Source organism: Calonectris borealis, chromosome 1 (genome assembly GCF_964195595.1).
Source record: "Calonectris borealis chromosome 1, bCalBor7.hap1.2, whole genome shotgun sequence".
Classification (NCBI taxonomy): Eukaryota; Metazoa; Chordata; class Aves; order Procellariiformes; family Procellariidae; genus Calonectris; species Calonectris borealis.
The window spans coordinates 121,322,288-121,344,057 of record NC_134312.1 but is presented as its reverse complement, the minus strand read 5'-3'; the positions used below and the strand labels follow the sequence as shown (position 1 = coordinate 121,344,057).

At 45.2% G+C, this 21,770-nt stretch overlaps 2 protein-coding genes across 7 annotated transcripts in view; both read left to right on the top strand.

Moving 5' to 3' along the window:
• C2CD2 (C2 calcium dependent domain containing 2) overlaps positions 1-14,033 on the top strand; it is a 42,502-nt gene extending 28,469 nt beyond the window's left edge. For both annotated transcript variants that reach the window (XM_075173023.1, XM_075173034.1), the window contains exons 12-14: positions 2,038-2,165; positions 3,309-3,621; positions 8,979-14,033. In XM_075173023.1, coding sequence (XP_075029124.1) covers positions 2,038-2,165; positions 3,309-3,621; positions 8,979-9,205 — 668 coding nt within the window. In that variant the 3' untranslated portion in view covers positions 9,206-14,033. The remainder of the gene's footprint in view (positions 1-2,037; positions 2,166-3,308; positions 3,622-8,978) is intronic.
• Positions 14,034-16,534: 2,501 nt separating this feature from the next.
• The window catches only part of PRDM15 (PR/SET domain 15), a 44,328-nt gene continuing 39,092 nt past the window's right edge, over positions 16,535-21,770 (top strand). For 4 of the 5 annotated variants that reach the window (XM_075172999.1, XM_075172988.1, XM_075172978.1 and 1 more), the window contains exon 1: positions 16,535-16,612. The gene's annotated coding sequence lies outside the window, so the exon portion shown is untranslated. Of the gene's footprint in view, positions 16,617-21,770 lie in introns of all 5 variants that reach the window. The other variant, XM_075172962.1, reaches the window with a different exon arrangement.

Here is a 21,770-nt window from a genome sequence, read left to right as displayed (position 1 = left end):
AGGCACGAGGCTGGACTGATGTAAGGAAGACTGAGTTCTCTTCCTAGCTCTGCCACTGGGCTTTTTTGTGCTAATGCAAATACACGATCTTGCTGTGCCTGTTTGTCCACCTTCCTAAGTCACCTGGCATACAGTTGAAGTGCCTTCAGAGTGTCAGGTGGCATTGATAATAACTTTAATATAAATTCACTTTGACTGTATTAAACCTGATTTTGACTCTGGGGCGTTTTACCTTTTCAAGTTGCATATTTTTCAGTCTGCAGCATATTTTTCAGTCCTTTGTGTGGTCACTGTTTGATCTTTCAGTTGCTCTGTAGGCAACAGTAATGAAAGATGTGACCCAGTCTAGCTGCAAATGGCACATGATGTGGAGTCCAGTTTTCTTTGTACAGATTTGAGTGGAGATGGGACAATCTGGAGATGATCTAGACTCTCTCCTGGAACAGTCAGAAGGCTTGCTGAGAGATAGAAATGTATTGGCCAAAAAAACAGAAATCTGGGGAAGAGCATGAACCAATAACCCTGAATAGCTGTAATAGTACTTGTATCTTTCCCTGCCTCTAGACTAAGTAGTAGTCTGATACCATGAAGCAGCATGGTATTACTAAGCCAATTTGGGAAATGTTAAGATAGTGCTAGACTTCTGAGTTGACCCTCACAGCTGTTTATGATATTAAAGATACAAAGCACTTACTGGAAAACTCATCTGAAGGTGACTTAGAGCACATTGATATGGACAGTGTTTTTATGGGAGTGCAGGGGAATTTCTGTGAAATGTTTATACAATACAGCAGGAAGAATTACTCATTAGAATGAAAACTTAAGCCAAATGAAAGAAATACAAAGGAGCATTTGGTATGGCAGTAACTTAGGTAGTAGTTATTACAAACATCATGCCAAAATAGCAACAAGCACTATGGAAAAGATGCCGTGGCCGTGCCATAGTTCTAAGTGATGACAACAATAAGAATTAGCAAGTGCCACTGATGCTGTCCTGGATGCTCTCAGCTGTTCCTGGGGGCTTTGCAGTGGCTGGGGAGATGGAAAAGTAGAGGTTTATAATGAGTGTGCAGACATGCGTGGACATGCATACCTCTTGTGCACACATACTCTTAAGTTCCAAAAGTTTCCGAGACACTTGGTGCAGCATAATTATTCAGGCCTCGTGTTTTATTGCATTAATGTCACAGTAACAAAAGACGCTGCTCAGTTTAATTAACACTGGTGCTATTCCTGCCTGTATTCTTTTATTGTTAAAACTCTTAACAGAAGAGCCCACATCAGACAATTAAATATGGGGATTTTTGTCTTGTTAACTTTCTTAGCCTTGTTTGTTCCTAAGCTTGACGAATTTGATTAGTGGGTATTTGCTGTGCCCAAAGTACTTGCATACTACAAGCCAGAAATGGCCATGCTTAAAAATAAACTTGTGTTTGTCACTAAAGAGCATTTTATAAAGAAGGTTTGGTACTCCTGTGCAATGTTTGGAGGGGAAAAGGAGGTGCATTTTACAGGCTTTGGAGGCAGCTGATAAAGAACAGAGTGACTGCCACTTTGCCTTCCCCATTCTATCATAATGCCATAGCCAATCTGGAAATGCCGAGCAAGGATGTCTGGAAAAAGAGCAAAAGAGCTACCTGAAAAAGTAGTAGCACATGCCAGCTTTGTACCGTGTTAGAACTATGGCTCTTCATGACTGTGATACCTGATGCTCTCCCACCGCTTCTGGATTATAGTCACCGCAGTGTAGCAATGCATTGAAATAATTGGATGTTTTGTCTAGGCTTCCAAAACTTCCTGTGTGCTCAGGGCAAGGGTTTGTAAGTGCAACTTAGGTACCTTTTCTCGAAAGAATGGGTAAGGGAAAGACAAGACCCAATAGCTGGGTGGTAAATTGGAAGATGTTTTGGTATGCTTGGTGTTTATACCATTTCTGCTAATTTCTTTGAATTTTAAGTCAAGAACAAGCTCTGCCTCTCTTTGCTCTGTTTTTTCCTGGTTTTTTTTCTTCCCTCTGAAATAATGCTTTCTTTTCAGAACTGCTGGTACTGAATGGCACCGATCCTGTTGCAGAAGCAGCCATTCGGCAGTTAAGTGAGTCTGCAAAGCAGAAGCTGAAGTCTCCTAGAAAGAAGAGCACCATTATCATATCAGGGGTGTCCAAGGTAGAGCAGAAAACAACACTTACATTTGATGCTTGGTACTGTAAAGTCTTTGCTCCACTGAGTGCGACATTAACTTAACGTGTTCTGCTGTCTCCCATTCAGCAGTCTCTGCAGGATCTAGGTCTGTGTGTCAGTTTGTTTCAATAACTGTTTCAGGTTTAGCCAAATCAGGATGGGTTTGTTTGGGAGGGTGTTGGTTTTTGATTGTTAGATTTGATAGCCTGACTAAAAATGCATGGTATCCTTGGATGGGAGTGGGATGATTAGGGATTTGAGAAAACCAATTTAGGTGAGAACAGAGGATAATTAGTCCTTCTCTGTGTTTCGCCCATGGAGGGAAGATGCACAGGAAAAGTATGAAAAATTTTTCTGTTTTTTTGAAAGTTGTTAAAACCTTCTGAAAAACGTCCTAGTCCTTTGGGCTCTGTTCCAGAGGGAGGGCCAACAGAAGACTATTTCTCACATGGTATATAGCATTCCTCCAGACTTTCTTCATCCACAGCCTCAGTCTGCCATCTGATGCTTGGTGCCTGCCTGTAGTCCTTTCCCTGCAGGCTGCTGTATGGACGTTTGCTGTCAAGTCTTCCTATTATGCACAGGACCCCTAAAGAGCTCTGAGTCAAAGCCGAGTCAGTGGGCATGGATCCCCTCATGATCACTGTGCTGTGCTGAGAGGGGGGAATGAGGATCAGCTGCCACAGTGATGGATGTATCTGCTTGGGAAATGGGGGTACTGGGCCTGTGTGGATTTGTATTTAGCTGATGTAGATGCCAAGTCGTCCTTCTACAAAATGAAACACTTTGATGTTTATTTTCTTAGAACGACCTATGCATGCTGATATTTCATTACAGCAGCACATGTAGGAAAGAGTCCCATTATTAGCAGTGGGGCCAGGCATAGGTGGGAGGCATGTACTTAAATTTTTTTTTTGAGTCATTTGGCGTTAACAACATTATTAAAACTTGGCTGTATGCTCCTCTTCTTTAGTGGAGCTAAGGAAGCCTCACAGTGGCTTTCTGATAGCCCTAAGCAATACAAGTAAAAGTGTAAAGAAGAGAAAAGAACTTTTGCAGGAAGGCTTTTGCAGTTTCTTTTCCAGCAAAGCACTTGTGTCAGTGTTGTCTCTTATTTTCACTGGGCAGACCTCTTTATCTCAGGACAGTGAAGCTGCACTGATGATGGACTATGCTGCAGCCATGGACAGCTCCTGCAAAGAAGTAGATCCACCCACTGTGGAGGAAGCTGTTGCAAAAGTCACCTCTGATGAAAAGCTGTCGTTAGGTGCTTTAGAAATAGTACCTGATACTGACCCACAGCAAAGTGCCCATAAGGCTCGGGGTTTGGAGAACGGCAGCCAACAGTGGGACACCCACACACTCTTAGACCAGACCTGTGAAGAAATATCTGGGAGCTCATTAAGTGTTTCAGAAACTGGGAGCATGAAAAAATCTAAAGGTATGTGATCCTTACCTCCGCTTTAGTGAATGACTGCTTTCTCTACGTAATTGGCAGTGTCATGCAACACTGTAGTAGTTCATCCTTTCTTACTGATTTTTATCCTTAAACTCCTCGTGGCGTTGGTTGAAGCTGTCTTACTAGCAGCCATAAAGAGTGCAGTCCTCTGGCTCTGCAAGACGTGGCAGGCTCTCTTACACTCCCCTCCATCAGGAAGCGGAAGGGTTCACCCTTAGAAGTTGAAGCGTAGCTCACTAAGCCCAACTCAGTTATCTGAGAGAGAAATAACTAGCCACATTGTCAATTCCTTGACGAAAACCATGTTCTTGTAAACAAGGACTTGTGCTACATTAGCAGTCCCATTACTAAGATGAAAATAGCAGGATTCCACAGTTGCTTTCTGATATGTTTCTTCTCTTCCTTCACATCTCTGAGCACAAGACTCCCCTGCCCTCACTAAAGCGTGTGTTCAGGAAGCACCATGGCTAAACCAGAAGTACACTCAGCTTAATTGCCTTGTGAACAGTTTCTCCCTTTTCACTGATTTCATTAATACGTAGTTTGCTAAAGAAAATGGGATAAAGGGTAATTTAATAAGTAAGTAAAAGGTCAGATCATTTTGCTTATGTAGTTATACACCTGGATAGCTGCAGTTTGAAAATGTCTTAGGATTCTTTTTGATTCTAAATCCATTAACCTCTGAGGCTGTAGCACTGGTTTGTGGCTAAGTGGTAAACATGGGAGCTGTTAAGGAGTCTGACACAAGAGCCAGTGCAGTGGACTATGTCCTAAACAGGCGGCACACCAGTCTCCTGGGCTGCACATTGAAGTTGCAAAAATTGTTGTGTTTCTCACCCATATCCATCCCTCTTTCACTTTATTATTTGCTATTCTTTCCTTACCCAGAGATACTGTAAAATGGCTTACTACAAAACCTGAGTATATTACTAGATTTGTGTAATCCCCCCCACATAAGGCATACACTGGACCTCTTTGCCAAGGCTCTCCCTTAGAGCACCGAGGTTTTCTGGCCTTCTCGCAGCTGTATCGCTCCGCCTGATAGATCAGGATGGTACAGCAACAATCAATTTGACATAGATGGTCAGGCACTGGAAACTTTTGGGTGTGTCTGGGGTGGGGGTAGAGGGTTAATTGTGCAGGAAGTTTAGGAGGCTGTATGAGATTTTGCAAAACCTCTGGATGACTCTTTAACGTGTTATTCTAAAACAAGCAAGTGAAAGTTTGTATGTGAACTGTTGTCTAGTTTTGTTTTTTCCTGTGCAGTATGTTGCAAAGAGATCAGGCTTCTAAAGATCCTGTTTATATGGTGTAGTATAGAACTGCTAAAAAGTGCAAAGTATCTTTTACATTTGAGAGTTGTCTCATCTTGAAAAAAATATTAAAAAAACCCACTCTCAAATCCCATTCTTTATACACAGGTCTCTTCGTGGAAGTCTTGTATCTCTGCTTTGTCATAGCTGAGTAGCATTTTATGGAGTGAGATAGGAAAACATTTGCACATTTCAACCCCCCTACCTTCAGTTAGCTTTGAATAGTTCAAGGTTTCTGTTTTGTCAAACACTTTCCCTTTAAAAAAAAAACCACACACACAAAAACAAATACAACAACAACTCCAAAAACCCCAAACAAAACAAAACAAAAAAAACTCCCCTCTGCTTTAAAAAGCATTGTGTATGGTATTAATGTCTTAAAGTTAGCACTGTCTGTCTTTTTTTTTCTACTCTTGCATATTTTTGTTTTTTACCTTTCTGACTTCCTCTTTCTTACCCATTCCCTTTTATAAACTTAAGAGGACTACTATGCCAACCAGAATTAATTTCCTACACAGTAAGTTATTTTTGTCTTTTTTTTTTTTAAGAAAATGTAGCTTTACAATGGTACATTCATTGTAAAAACCGAAGCAAAACGTAGTTTGGCACAGGTTTTCTTCTTCCCCCATCCATTTCTTTCCTTCCTCCAAAATTACCTTCCCGTGCTCAGGTGTCTTAGCAGACAAGTCTGCTGTAACAGATCATTCTTCTGGCGGTCGTGCTGTCCAGGTGGGTCATGCAGACTGGACAGCAAGGAAGGCTTGGAGGGGTGCTCTACATTCCTGATCTCTCTCCGTCATGCCCATTCCTGTAGTATCTGGTTATCAATCAAACATCTGCTCATGCAAACCATGGGTGACCCCATATCTGTATATGCATATGCAGAATGCTTATTTTAAAACCTGCTGCTTACAGTTTTCTAGATCTCTTTTCTAGCCTAACTCGTAGAGCTATGAGGTATTTACAGAACCACCTGGATAAAAACTGTTTTGGAAGTTGGGAAGGAATGGAAAAAGTGATCTCTATTTGTTTCCCTGTAGATGTGGAAGGAAATCTTCCTTCATTAACAGAAATGAGATTCAGAAGTGATCCTAGCCCCACAAGCATTTTCAGAACGCCCTAAACTAGTGCAGAGGAACCTATGAAGACCAGTTAGTCTGTACAGCACTCTTGACATGCATTCTGCTTATCTCCTGGTGTTAGGGGCAGAGTAGGCATATGGATCCTGTTGGACTCGAGAAGTAAGCATGCAAATGGCACGAGCATCGCCAAGTTTGTGATTTGCCCTACCCTGCCTTCTTAGCAGGGGTGCATGCCTCCACAACAGCTGGAGCCACTGTCAGGCAGCACGTACCAAACTGGCTAGAGACTGATGGGTGGCAGCGGGGATTTGGCAAGCTTCCAGGTAGCAATGGCCTCAGTACCTCCAAAAACACAGGGCGCTTTCATGTCGGGGGGCTGCTGCTTGTGCTGAGCCTGTGCTGCTCTCAGGGAAGCACTGCCTCCAGTTTTGCAGCTGCAGCGAGGCCATTGGTACAATTTTTGCAGCCTTCTTGGTTCGGTTCTGTCTCCTAGTATGGGAAATCGTTCTGAATGGGTAGCACTAAATAGCTGCTTACGGATAAACCCTTCTGTCCTACTCCTTCTGTTGGCACAGCTTCAGCTGCAGCTGCTAGGACTGCTGGGCAGAACAGCTGACTGCTAAAACAAAAGCCGCAGAGCAGCAAGGCCTCATCAATCCCCCCCAGCCTTTGCATATTAACAACTGTCAGTATCATGGGGTTGAACACTGTTTCCTTTATGCTGTTGACAACAGCTTGAAGTGGTACTGCCTTGCGAAAAAGATCAATCAGAGGGGGATGGGAGAGCAGTCAAGATTCAAATCCATGACTTCCAGTTGCTTTCAGCTGACTTCTGCTTCCATCCCATCGTGCCCTGTGAGAAAAGTCTCAGCAGCAGCAAAACAAAACATGCTAGAATATCCTCCCAGGTGCTGAGTGCTTAGTCCTTAAAATACAAAGTAATAATCCCAAGCACGTGTTTGTAACTGCCCCGGTCTGAACAAAGCATCATCTGGCTGAGTGTAACAGAGCTGCCATGAAATACCTATTCTGCAGCTGCCGCTGTGCAACATGACACGCAGCCTGTGTCGAGTCCTTGGGGGACAAATATGTAATTCTAGCTATTGCACAGTATCGCATGAAAGAATTGGTCTGTGTGTTGCTTTTTGTATCCATTTGCAATGGGAGGAAAAGCAGAACCAAGACCGTGCGGTGACAGGAATTAGTAGCTGAACTGAGAAAGAATCGGGAAACGTGATAGTGGTGCGGGAGCGAGGTGTGGAAGCTTTGCCAGGGAGATAACTGTCCTCACGTACTAGTCTGACTGCCAGAAGGCTCCTGTGTTGGCTTGCTACCTGGGTCCTCCTTCATTCAAATTGGCTCGTGCCACTTGGACAACACCACTACCCAATTCTGCACAAAACTGTTGCTATTTTAATATTGGGCTGATGTACCGACCCCAGGCTGAGTGTTGGCAGTAGCTCGGAGCGGTGTCCCTGCCAGCTGCCACCGAGCTGCCTTACACATCAGGCACACACGTGCACGTGGAAGGGAAGGTGGAGTTTGGCAGAACAGTGGCTGCACAAACAACCCGAGCTTGCAAAGAGAGAAGAGTACTGGTGGCTGGTGTTGGCAACATCAGTCCCGAGTCCCTGGTGAGATGACAGCTGCAATTGCCTTGGCTGCATAATAGCTTTGACATGGGATCAAGGAAAGGAATCCAACAAAATAAAGCAACCTAATTTACCGCAGAAGGGATTTGAGCAAATTTCTGAACCTATTGGAAGCAGATGTAATATTATTTTTAATCTGCTTGAAGTGAATTGCTATTCCTAACAGGATTTTAAAATAGCAAATGCTTCGTGATTGTTACTCTAGGTGGTGCTACCAAATTCATACAGAATACATACTGTCTGGCTTGTATGGGCCTACTGCATGCAGGTTGACTGCCAGGTACTGTTCTCCAGCACCATCAGTGTCCTTCACCTCAAATTAAAATGCCACCTTCATGTTGTGCATCGTGGGCTAATCTTTTCTACTCAGCTCCTTTGATCTCTGAAACAACAGAGAGTAACATTACTTCCTTTATTTCATTCTTTTTATAAAATTATCTGTATTTTTATTGTATTGGAAAGATTGGATATGCCTGTTTGACATGTGAGAACCCAGTGTACAACCCATACCAAATGCTGTGCATGTGTATGTTTGAACACTACCATACCTTTCAGAAGAGCATTTGAAACTAATAAAGCATAAGGAAGGAGACTTCCACAAGATGCGTGGATTGACTTTAGAAGCTGAAATCAGAGGATTAATATTTGAGTGCTCATAGGCATGTTTCACAGTAGCTTTCCTTCCTTTTCAACAGCATCATTTCTGAAAGAACTGAAGGAAAATTCCTTTTTTCTTTAGTGCTCCTCTAGCAGTATATGTGTGCTCTTCTCTCCTGAATGTTTCTGCTGACTGTACAAGTGTGTGTATATGCATAGATCTAGAACTACCAAGTCTGTCATGATTCGGTTTGCATGATACTTGCATGGAATGAGGAGAAGCGGAGAAATACGTACTTCCATGGAGTCTGAGTTTCTCAGTGGTGTTCAGTTGGGAGAGAGCTGGATCAACAGCGGGGCAAGGATTCAGTAACACGTAGTGTATGTATGTGTGCCTCTGGCTGAAAGCACGACGACTGCTCGCATTTGCCAGCATCTGAAATCACTTGTTCCAAGATGGAACTCATACTATTATGGCCTCTAGGTTACAAACCATCAATATTCTTGCTTTAGATTCACCACGCTCTTAGCTTTCTAATATTGTTTGAATAGTTACCAGGGTGATGCTTAAACTGGAAATGTTAAGACCAAAGCTTTTTTCAGTCGTGCTGCAGTTACAGTTAAAGCTGAGCTCCAAGAAGAAAGCAGCCTGTTCTGTTTAAAGTGTCCTGCACCTCTGCTGTTTGCTTCCACAGGTGGGATTTTGAAAAAAAGCGCGAAGCTCTTCTTCCGCCGACGACATCATCAGAAGGATCCAGGAATGAGTCAATCGCACAATGATCTTGTCTACCTGCAGCAGCCACTGTCAGAGGAAACGCGCAAGAAGGGAGGCACACTTTCACGTATTCTGAACAGAAAGCTCCTTTCCAAAAACAAAAGCAAGAACAAACTGAATGGTGCTTCGGCAGAACCATACGTATAAGACTGAACACTCTCTGATGGGATACTTGCACATCAGTTGACCATTTGTTTACAGAGCAGTACTAGAGAATACAAATACGGCTGATGACTTGCATAAAATGATGTTCACTAATACAGTGGTCCAGGAATAAACAGAAAGCTTGTCTTTTTTGTTTATTTTTCCAGAACGCTTTTTCTCTCTGATGATAAAGTTGCTCCTCCAAATACAAGCAGCACTAATTGTATCATGACAGCTTTTGGAGGACCATATGGTTTATTGTAGAAGATGAGGGAGGATGGGGAATGGTGCAGGTGGGAATGACCTGCATGTAAGCGCCTAGTTTACATTAACAGGGAGCTAAGAACTGCTATATGACTGAACCGCTATGAAGAGAGAAGGTACCACTGTGCTTCCTTACAGCAGCCTGGAATAGTAGCAACGCAAATCTCAACTTGTTTTTCTAGTCAGGCTGAAAGGGAAAAGAGAGACCCAGATCCAGTTTGTATTGTAATTTGGAAACGGGTAAGTTTTCAGAAGCAGAACTAAAGTGCTGATTAAGATAGTCTACTGTAATAACTGTAGCCTGCTGTAATAACTGCTCAGTCCATGTAGGTGGAGAGATGCCTTTATATTAGCCATAAATCAATAAATTATGCAAATACTTATACTAGCATATTGTTTAATGTTCTGTGCATAAGTTATGCTTTAAAAAACAGAACTTTTTTTAAATTCTACTTGAGTCTACTCGCAAACAAAACATTTACAAATTCTTATATGTAGCTTTTCTTCCCTGTGTGAGAAGCTGCGTTGCTAATGCAAAAACCTATCTTAGGGGCTCTAATTCCTTCTTCCAAGTACTTGTTAGACAAGTATATTAACCATCATATCAAATGCAAAGCTAGGAGCAATAAGTGATGAATAGAGCATATTTAACCCTATAATGCTTTTCATTAGACAGCTTGTTTTACTTGCCAGACACTTACTGAGTTCTTAGAAAACACAGTTGTGAAGAGAGCTTTTTAAAAAATAATAGTTCCCTTAGTCGTCTTTCAGTTTCTAGATGTACCAGTGTTGTCGTGTGATGAGTGGTTGGTTGGGTGAGGTTTTTTACTTTTTTGCCTCATTAAATATTGCAGCTGGCTCCTTTAAATTAAAAGGAAAAACTGATGAAAGTAAAGGCATAGTTCTTGTTTTGGCTATTAAGAAGAGTAAAATGTCAGTCAGTGTTTCACAGGTACCATCTTTCGTGCATACCTGTACTTTTCCATCATCTACATTCCTACTGAGGACAAAGGACCAAGCCTGTTCTCCTTAGCCAAGAAAAACATCCATTCCATCTAAATTACTGACATGAATGGATGATAGATTTGTGCCTGCTTTGCCAACAGTGATTTTCCCCCCCTTGTTTCCTCCCCGTAAAAGACATCCAACCCTTTGGCAGATATTTGGGCTTTCAACTTAAACCATTCTTCAAAGATAGAAAGTCACTGAAGAACAGAAACACATTTCAAAACTTCTGATGGACTCTAGATTCTTTGGTAAGTACTTTTACAAAGAATATAAAAGTAGAGGGGTTTTGGTTTCTTTTTTACCAAGAAAATATTAGAAGACATGAACTGTCAAAATCTTTTAACTGAGCCTACTGTTTAAAAATACTGTTTGTGTGTAACCTCCTAAAATCACTGTGGTAGTATGGCAGTCCAGACTATCAAATAGTTGTATGTTTAAGCATGCTGCTTATTATGAAAACACTTGAAGGCATTTTAATATTCTGATAATATTTAATATTTTGAAAATTGGTTACAAATGAGTCTTCTAGAGCTGTAACGTGCTTAGAAATCCCAGTTCAGTAATACAGGCTTGTCCAGCTTGAATGTGCTTGAACACTTTTGTTTATTGTTAATTTAATACAAAGTAGAAGTTAGGTTTCTTCATTTGTTTTACAGCGGTTCATGATACGAGCATTTAAAAACCTGATGTTATGTTCTCTCAACATACGCTTTTTCCCTTGACTTTACTAGGAGCTCTTTCCATGATGGGGCAGGGTGGGGAGTCAAATCCCTGCCATGTTTTAAATGTTCAGTCTTGTTTGCTGAAGGAGAAAACCACAACTGGTCACGGAGTTCAAGAAATCAAAGTGAGACTGAGCTCCATGGGTAGCACCCCCTTACACTAAAAGGGAAGAGCTGTGGAATTGGGAATGTAAAGGGAGCACGTAACACTACTTGAAGTCTGCTTAAATTACCGAGCTGGGACTTCAATTTACAGAAGCTTTATCATGTACTGTAAAACGGGGTGGAAATAACACGTATTCTGAATAACTTGCAGAATACAGGAGTAGGGTTTGCTTGTAGCTACCCCAAAGAACAGATACACACTGAAGTCATTTTTTGGTTCCTCTTTCTTAAGGTCTTGGTGAGTGCCTAAATGCATGTCTTGATGGTGGGAATGAGAACATTCTATACTGCAAACTTGTGAAGTTTTGGGCTCACATATATTGAGAGAGAATGAATTCTTAAGATGAGGAAAGCAAGGCATTTGGGGTAAAAAAGGGAATCTTGTTTTTTAATTGCCTTCACTCCTCAAGAAAATAAACATCATTTGGTTTGATGTTTGACCTCCATACCTGGCTGGTGTGTTCCTCACCTCTTCCTACTCCTACAAATAATTTATGTCCTGTTGTAAAAACAAGCTAAAGTACTAAACACAAAGAGAGAATTGAGTTGCTCAGTTGTGACAGCCCCAAAGGCACATAATATTGAATCCCATTCCCACCTTCTGAGACAATTAGGTTGTCATTTAAGATCAGGAGATCTGAGTACGTACATTTTTTGTGTACTAGTATTTAGGTCAGTGTGAGTTGGGTTCTGACAACCGGTGGGAGCTATACTACAGGTTTGGGTCAGGAAGACTGGATTTGTAAACTGGCATAACTAACACTGCAACATATCCTGTCAGGCGTTGCATATTTCTTCTGCAGTTGTGTGAAGGATGCTGAGGGAATCATTTTGCTCTTTCATGTTTCACAATCTTCATAATTTTAATAACTACACATTTGAACAGTAGAGCAAATCTCTGCATGATATTACACTGAAAACTTTTTGTTTTCTGTCTTCCAATTTAATTACTTCGGAACAATAGCTTGGAAACAACCTCTGAAATCTTTCTTCCTTTTTGCCCCTTTCTTATACTTTTGTGTTTCTGGATGTTCTGTACAGCAAAGAAGGCATGGTATTTATTTTATGAGGGCTAAGAGATGAAGGCTTGCTTTTCCTTTCTAAAGAATTTTTCTGCCCATAATTGAAACTTCTTAATCTGTATTTGTGGTTTGTATTGCTTTATGGCATTTTAGCTTGTCATTTGCCTTGATGGAGACAACCTGCATCCTTACCTAACCAAGATTTGCCTTGGCTTTAGTGCAAATTCTGACCTAGTAAGTAGTACAAGAGTTAAATTTCTTTTTGTAGATTAAAGCAATAAAACTACCTAATATCTCAAGTGCGAATACAAGCTAGGTAACTTTCTTAAAGTGACTGAGATCACTTTTAAAGTCACTTCAAAGAGGAGGGGGTCCTTTATCCCTAGGTCACTAGTATTTCATATCCAGTTCATCCCAGGAAGAAATGATAGTCATTTCACTCCTAACTATATATGAAACTTGTGAATCTTAGGCAGCAGGAAGGAGAAGGAATGCTGTAGTAGAAAAAAGTTCATATTCATTTAAAAAGCGAACTACCTTTGGCAAACTACCTTTCGACTTAATGGACAGGTCGTAAACTGTGCAGGCATAAATACTGGGCTTTATTCTTATGCTTTCTTTAGATTTTCTTTTTCCCCTGCCCTTTCTTTGGGGGAGAGGTTGGGGCTCCAGGTCATAGAGACCTGTAGTTACTGTCTGGCTCTTGAGAGGACTTGGCTTCCAGTGCTGCTTTTTTTGAGGTGTCTGGCCAGTTTTGAGGATCAGTGGAATTTTACAGCATTTCTTGGTACTGCATCTCCTTGCTGGTTCTAGGTGGTTTTCAAGTGAAAGCTTTCTGCTGTGTATTTCTTGTAAAGTTTTGGTGTTCTTGGTATGCAACGTATCATAGGAAAAAGTGAAGTCGACTACATAAAATGCTACCAAATGCGTATGGGGAAGGAAAATAAGAGTCTTGCTCTTGTTTTAACATCTTTTTTAGCTCTGGTAGCTCTAGGTGTTACAAGGAGCAATAGCTCTATACAAGGTGGGAGAGGCATGGCTTTTTCATTTTAATTTATTGCTGAAGTTTGTGATAAGTGCTTATCCTGGTGCAGAATTAAGTATACCGTAGCTCCAGGCTAAGACATTCCTGGTGTGAGTGGGAACAGCTGACCTCATGCTTTGACCTCCACAGGACCTAAGTGGATTTATTCATGTGTTTAAAGTCAGCATATGCTTCTGTACATTGCTAAGCCACAGCCTTGGTGACAAACAACTCAAATGAACTATGTAACAAGGATGATTAAGTTAAGGGTGAATAATACTTCACTTAGGATACCCAAACTGTTACTATGCAAGGTGCTGGCATGGTGTGAAAATAGCTGGGAAGGATGGGTCTGTCTTTCCAAAACTATAACTGTGTATTTCCCAATAATGTATTATGCTCTGATATTCCAGGTGGGGTAAACCATTTTTTTCTAGCATTCGTGATAGTCACTTCTTCTGTGGTGGGTTTTTTTCTTCTTTTTTCTGTGTGTACACAAAATTAAGTTGGTGCAATTAAGAAGTCTGTGATGTACAGATTTGTTATATCACTAAAAAGCCCGAGAAGAGGATTTTTTAAAGAAATAACTACTGCTGTACATACAATAAAAGCCAATTGTCTCTGTGTCTCTGTCTAGTGTGTACATACCTAGTCAGCCAAGCGTAACAGATGGTTTTCTACTCTCCTTCACTAATTTGACCTGTTGCTTACACAGTCCATTTACCTGTTTATTCAGGAGCAGAGTTCTCCACCTACGCTGTGCTGACACTGTGGGTTGTTTCTGATAACCCCGGCCATATCACGTAGCTCCTTCTTGTTCCTTGGGAAGTTGCCTGAAACATGGACTCGGTGGGAATCTAATGCAAGAAGGAATTGTGGAATTCATTGTAGTTACTTGTTATTTTTTCTCTCAGTTATGTTGTATTATCCTGAAACCATTTGTAATTTTGAGGGCAAAGGGGGAGGAGTGTTAGGGCCTAGATCCTATATAGAAGACATGAGTACTAAAATGAGCACAGCCTGGGAATAAGATTCTCTTGCGATCGTTTTACTGAAAAAGTTATGTTCTAAATTAATGCTGCCACAAAGCCCTACCAGACGGGGGGGGGCATGACAAAAAACACCAAAAATAGGCGTTCACATGAAAATAGCCACGATAGTGTTTTTATTTCCCTTCCCAAAGTGAGTGCTGTACCTTCTTTTGCAAGGAAATTGTGTATTACCTTACTGGGAGTTACTGCCCACATTTCTGTGCCTGTTTATTTAATATTCTTGAAGTGCTTAGCTGAAATTTCCTAATAGTCTCCCAACAAACCTTCTTACTTTTGCTTCCTGCTCTAACCTTGGGTGAGGTTTTTTAACTTGTGTGATGCCATTCGTGTACGCTAGCAGAAGTGACAAGACCTATCAGCAAGAGCAGGAATGGATGTCGCAGCACTAGGTCTGGCACCGTGCATTGTAATTCCAGACTGCTTCAGCTAGGGAACATACAGATAACTCTTCTGAATTAGTTAATACTTATTCTGACAAAGTGAATGCACTGCAAGTAGGATAACCACCCTTGTGCACTGGATGGTGGAGAAACCTAGGCGGAGGCCCAAAGACAGCATTGTGAATGTGAATATGCACTGAGATGTACAGGGAAAATAAGTAAAAGCAGACTATACAAAATTACAGGCCAGTCAATTTCGGCCTTTGAAAAAGCAAATGACCTGCACGTGCAGTTAGATCCTTGAAAAAGTCCCCTTACTTCTCCTGTGCTCATTTAAAACTTCTGGTAAGTCATTTTTAAAGAATAAACAGTTCCCCCTCCTTAAATTAACACTGTTTTGCCAAGAAGCAACATTTTCAAAATTCAAATGCTGCATTGTTTCAGTTTACCCAAGCACTTACGAAGAAGGGAGTCACAATACTGTCTACACAACCCTCTTGAAACTGGGTAGTTGTGGAGAAGGGGACGCGGGATGGGTAAGGTGAGAAGCGAGAAAGGGCCTGGCCTTAGCCAGCTGTTAAAGACGTAGCCGTGAGAAGAGCACATCCCCTGGAGAGGACAGAGCTGGCGCCTGCTTTCCGTCGTCTTTGAAGCTTCAGGGGTGCTCTTACTGTGAAGACTGGCCAGTAACACCACAGCAGCAGGGAGACCGCATGAGGTTTTGGGGGGACTTTATTGTAGGCGACACTTCTTACCAGAGGAAAAAGTTGGGGCGTCTTGCTTGAATACAAAAAGCATAAGCACTTCTTGGCCCTCGCCTCTGCCTCTGAAGGGGTGTCCTTGGCTGCACAGCGCATCTTTCAGCTGGGAGAGGGGCGAGCACCGCAGTAACCCAAACTGGGGGTTTAAAACCCCTTGAGCTGAGGAGGGCACCAAGTCCACATCCTTTGTTTGCTGGGCGCCAGGTCTCGATGGTAGCCCATTACATAAAAAAATAGGCATCGCTGGTTGTTCCTGAACGGTATGTGTGGCCAGGCTCTTTGCCATCGAGCACAACAGGCCCGGGCCCCGATAACATCCTGGTAATGCCGGGCTGATGAGACTTGCGAGCGCTGAACTCGTTAGCTGCAACGAGGCTTGGCTGCAGAGGAGACCAGTACTCGGGTACTTGTTCAGGGCTTAACTGGGGAAAAACCACAGGGCCTGCAGCCTGCTACGGGCCTGATGCGGAGTTCCTATGGACCCTTAACGCCTTTGGACGGGCTGCCTGTGGGACTCCTACCTCGCGGCCGACCCTGTCCAGGAGGAAAAGGGGAAAACCCAGCTTGTACAACACGGGCGCTAAGCCAAGTTCAGCGACCCTCCTCCTCCCGCCCAGCCCAGGGCCGAAGTGCCGCGCCGGCAGCGCGGAGGGCGGTACGGGGGAGCCGGCCCCGCGGGGGCGCCCGCCCCTCGCACAGGTGTTACACCCGCCGGGAACGGGCCCGGCTGGGGGGACCCCAGCGACGCGGTGCTGAAGGTCCGGCCGCCGCCGGGCAGACCGCTGCCCTGACAGGGGCGAGCCAGGGCCATGAGGGCGCCGGGAGAGGGACAGCGCCGCCGCCGTCCCCCGCTAACGGCGGCGGGCCGCGCCGTGCGGCCCTCCCCGCCGCCGGTGGACTACATTTCCCGCCGTGCTTTGCGGCCGGCACCGCCGGCTTCCGGTGGCGCGTGGTTTCCGGAGCGGATCGGAACCCGGAGTCCGGATCCGATCCGGGTCTGGCCATTCCCCAGGCAGGTAACGCCGGTTCCCCGCGCTCCCGCCCGCCGCCCCCGCCCCCCTCCCCGGCCCACGCGCGGGATCTTCCACGCGGGACCCCCGCTCCGCCGCCCCACTCCTGGCCCGCGCGGCCCAGCCCGCCGCGCCTCCTCTCGCCGCCCCGCCGCTCCCCAGGACGCGCGGGGCCGAGGCGGGGGCGGTGGCGACGGCTCCCGGGGCGGCGGCGGCTGCGGCCCCGCCGCCGCCTCCTCCTCCGCCGCCGCTGCCTCCATGCCGCCTGTTCTTTGTTACAGCGGCCGCGCCGCGGCGCGCGGAGGGAGGGCAGAAGGGAGGGGGGCGAGGCGGGTCCGAGGCAAAACCCGGCGGAGCCGCTCCCGGATCTCGGGCCGGGCCCCGCCGCCCGCCGGGCTCCTGGTGGCTGCGGGGCGGTCCCGCCGCTCAGCGCCGGCCGTGCCCGCGGCGGGCGCGGGGCCGCGCCGAGGCCTCATCCCGCCCTCACCTACCCCCGCACACGCACACACACCCACCCACACACTCCGCGGCGCCGGGAGGCTCCGGCCCCGCCGCCCGGCTGCGCCTCGCCGCGCTGCCGGGCGCCGGCCCCGCCGGGGCGGTGTGTCAGGCGGGCTGGGGCAGCCCCCGCGGCGGCGCGGGCGGCGGCGGCTCGGGGGCGATGCGCTGGGGCTGTGTAACGGCGGGGGGGTGGGGTCTGTCCCCACAGGCGGGGCTCGGCCGGTAAAACCGTTGGTGCGGGGAGGGCGCGGGCCCTGTGAGGGAAACGGCCGCGTTGGGGCTGGCGCCGCCGGCAGCGGCGTTTCCCCGCCGGCAGCCGGGTCGAGGGGCAGCGGTTGCCGCGGGGCGCCCCGTGCCGGCAGCTGCCGAGCCCGCTGGCTGTGAGAGCGGGGGAGCGCCTCGGCGGGGCACTGATCCGCCTCGGCGGGGCGGGGGGTGGGGGGCTGCTTCCAGGTGTGAGGGCGGGATCCAAAGGGAAGCGGGTGGGAGGAGGAGGCAGGTCTGGTAACCGACTGTGGGAACTGGCCCTTACCGGCGACGGGGCCGACGGCTGACCCGCTGGCTGGCGGCTCTATCCTTCCCCTGCCCTGGCTCTCCAGATGCGTGCCTTCTGGAAGAAGGTGCGGTGTGTCGGTTGCAAGACGAAAGGATGAAAGCCCCAGTCTGCAGTGCTTCGTAGAGACGTTTTTTCTGCAATACGCTCGTTTTCTGCTCACGTTCATTAAACTTTGCGTATACTTCATTCACCCTGTCGTGGGTGTGAATATTCAGGGTGAACACTGATCGTGGGAAATGTTGGAAGGGGCAGGTGGCATAAAGTCAGCACCCGCTCTGTTACTCTGTGCTCCCCCTAACTGGTACTGAAATTGCTCCCCTTCTCGACAGTAGCTGATAGAATGGTCGTAATTTGCTAGAAATACAAGGCCTCGCTGTGGTTTACCAGATACTCTGCCAGGTAGTTTCTGATTACTGTGGGCAGCAGCATGAACAAATTAGACTTCCATCAGAAGAAAACAAAGGGTATTTTTAAGTGCATTCTGCTTGCACCCATGTATTTCCAGTACCCATCAGCTTGTGTTTTCAAGTTATTTATTCACACTAGTAGAAGCCCATTGTAGAACTTTAATGGAAAACTGAAGAAATAAGAAAGGGAAACTTTAATTTTGCTTTGTTGGTCATTACATTCAAATACAGATTTTTAGGGTTTGGGTTTATTTTTTAATTCTTCTTACCTATTTTTTCAAATCCATTTACAAGATCAAAATTACTCAACTTACCACTGGAGCCTGACTTCTTTCTTCAACTTTTTACTAGGGGAAAGTATGCTTTTACACCATTTTTTGATAGCTTATGGCTCAAGTGGTTCCCTGACACTAATGCTGCATGTCATGCTCTGCAAGCAGATACCTGTGACGCTGCAGCCCCTCAGTGTCTTCATCTGGGTTCCCTCGAGTTTCAAAAATGTTCAGAGGTCTGTGTCACAGCTGGAGTTTGTGTGCTTAGCCGTGTGCTCTATTCTAGGGCACAAAGTCACTCAATTAATTAGACAAGGAGAAAATTCTGGTTTTCTGCTCTTTTTCTGCAGTCAGAATTAGGCCTTGTACCTGTGGTCTAATTTCTTCTGTGTAGCTTTTCACCTGATTATTCACTGCTTAATGATTGCTCTCTGTTTTATATAAAAATATCTAGAATTCCCAGAAGCGTTGGTTATCTCTGCAAGAGAATAACATAATAATGTGTGGTAGGATGAGTGACTTAATAGAATGTTTTTCTGATACAAATGCTTGAAAAGCAAAAAAATCAGACATGGCCCAAAACAACAGCAGATGAGGGTAAAAAAACTCCAAAGTCTGTCTTCAGTGCCATCATGTGAGCTAGCGTGGCACTTTGTGACTCTGTTTACCAGCTGGAGCGGATGGCATAATGTCATTTATTTCAAAAACTCGTGGGAAATACAGTTGAGATTTGTGAGGAGTTATGAAGTCTATGGGTGAGAAGTAGTATGTGTCTACAAAGCAGAATTGTTAAACCCAGTTTGGTGCAGTTCCTTTCCTACGCTTCCTGTAAAGTAGGAAGCGGGGGGGGGGGGAAAGCACGCAGGAATTTGTAACAAGGTGCAAATACTAATGCAAGGTAGTCCTCTTTTTGCACCTGCGTGTTGAGGTGTAAGTTTATTTGACACATAGAATGTTACCCGTTCCTGTTTATTTCAGAGCATAGCAGGTCATTGTGCTGAGCGTAGGAAAGATGGATGATGAATCAGAAATTTTGCGATGTGGAAAATGAAAGTACTTGCTATAAAAATGAAAATTACGCTAATGCAGATAATGACTGAGATGTAGTGCCCTTATCAACTACGTGAGGTATGTCTGAGGGACCTTTCCAGTTTCTCCCCATCACCTTGAACAACATTTATGCTACTACGATTTCTCCGCCCCTTTGCTGCTATTCTCATCTGACGGCCCCTAGAACAACACTGACGTTGCTTCTGTAATGCTGCATGTCATCAATCTGCTGTTTGTGAAGAATGCGACACAGGAAAGTCCTAGAAGGTGAAGGACTTTGACGAGCAGGTCACACAGCAGTATTGCTGGTCTCGCTGCACTGTCCCCCCTGTGTATCTGAACCATTGACGAAGAAGAGTATTTGTTAATTCAGCCATATTTAGGATTGAAGTCTTGTCAGGACACAAACTAAAAATAACTGGACGTACACCTCTTGAAATAGTGCAGAGCATCCACAAAATATCTTGGTTAAAAAGCAAAACAAACCATTTCTGAAATCAACTTACAATGTGCTTTCTGTGGCTTGTTTTGAACCATTATACTGTGGGTTTCCCTAAATACCTGTTGCATTGTTTACAGTGCTTTCAGGAAAAGAGCTTTTGCGAAATTCCCTGAATTGCTGCTCGTGCTCAGCATTGGGCTTTTGTATAAATGTTTAAGTGAGTTTAGTCCCCAAAAGCCATAGCCAAGGAAGGCCTAGCTTGTGCCAGAGATGGGCAGTGCTGGCCCCTTATGGGGGAAGCAGGTGTTAGGAGGATTGTGCTGTTGACATTTGGTGGAGGGCAGTGCTTGGGATGGGCTGTGGAGGACTGCCAGGGTGCCCAGGCTCGGTGACCAAAATCCTCTTTAGGCTGTTGCCCAGATGACTGAGCTGCAGGATCCCTCCTGCTGTGACAAAGAGCCCCAGTGACCAGGTGTCCCTTTGTATTGCCATCAGTTGACGTGCTGGCTTTCCACACAGCGCACCTCCGTGTGGTGATGGACTGGCCTTTGCTAATTGGGAGTAGCCTATGGATTGGTGAAGGAACCTGTTCGCTGCTTCTGGTGGAGGCTTGAGGCGGAGGGGAGTATGGGTGCAGCTGGCCGCTGCGTATCAGACATTGCTCCCTGGCATGCAGGGGTGCCATCGTGGCGTTAGCAGCAGACTTGGCGCAAGCATGGAGTCCTTTCTGCAACAGTGAAAGGGTTTGTGTAGGACAGGGACTTCACTTATGCTGAGAAGTCAGTAGAACCGGTACCTGCGCAGAAGCAGCTGCTGCTGTGGGCTCCAGCCTGAGGCATATTTCCAGGGCCCAGCCAGGCAGAGCATATGAAGCACCAGTGTTCAAGAGTAAACTCATAACAGGGACTCCTGCTCCTATGCTGATCCTGAGTAACAGCTGCGCTTGTGCGTATCTTCGGCTTGGCTTTTGTTGTTGTAGTAGCAAATGCTTCATCTTTTTTCGAACAGGGCTCTGCTAGCTTGGTGCATCTTTGGTCATGTTTCCTCTCCTCCTGTCCTCCTCCCTCTCACAGGTTCAGTCTCTTACTCCTTCCTGTTCTTTTCTTGACCAATGTGCTTGCTGTTTCTGCAGCCTCATTCTCTTTTAGACTTGGGTCTTTGCCTCTCATAGGGGCATTGGGAAAACTGCTTATTTGAAGAGGAGAGCCTTTTCATGGTTGGAAAAGGGAAAACGATCTTCTGGATCCTGCTTGTGTCGTGATCTTAGCCATACATAATCAGACTGCTTGCCAACCGTAATTTAGGTTGTCTAGACATCGTTGAGGAGCAATAGATAGTGTTTATGCAAGTTTTTAATACGTACTGCCAAAACTGATTTATAAAAGTGAATATATACCATTTCATGGACGATCAATGACAGAGACAGGATTTGTTTTCCCAGGTTTTCTGATGCTTGTTACCACAGTATGCCTTTGCCTTTGGAACAAATGTGTGATCATATCTGCAGTTTTTAGGTTCTTAAGATTATTGTGTTTATTAAATAAGTAGTCCGCCCTTCAGAAATAATTTTTTTAACCTACTATTCAATAAAATGTTGCACAGAACCAGATGGGCCTTGTTTCTGCAGTGGTGGTTGCTGGCCTGGATTAGTCCTCTGGCCAGGCTTGTTTTGAGGCTCCACAGAAGCTTATAGCAGGGGGTGCAGGGACATACAGGAGGTTGTTGGCTGGAGGTTGGCGAGAGGAGGGATGGGGAATGGCATGAGACAGCATTGCCTCAGAGAGAAATGCCTATGAACCTACAGACGTTTAGGCTTCTTGGTAGTGATTTCAGCAACACATGTAATGATACAGCAGTCACTGGGGGATTTTTAGCAACTTTAATTTCTTTAACTTTCCACTGATACTCCTGCAGGGGCAGTAATGTGTTTGG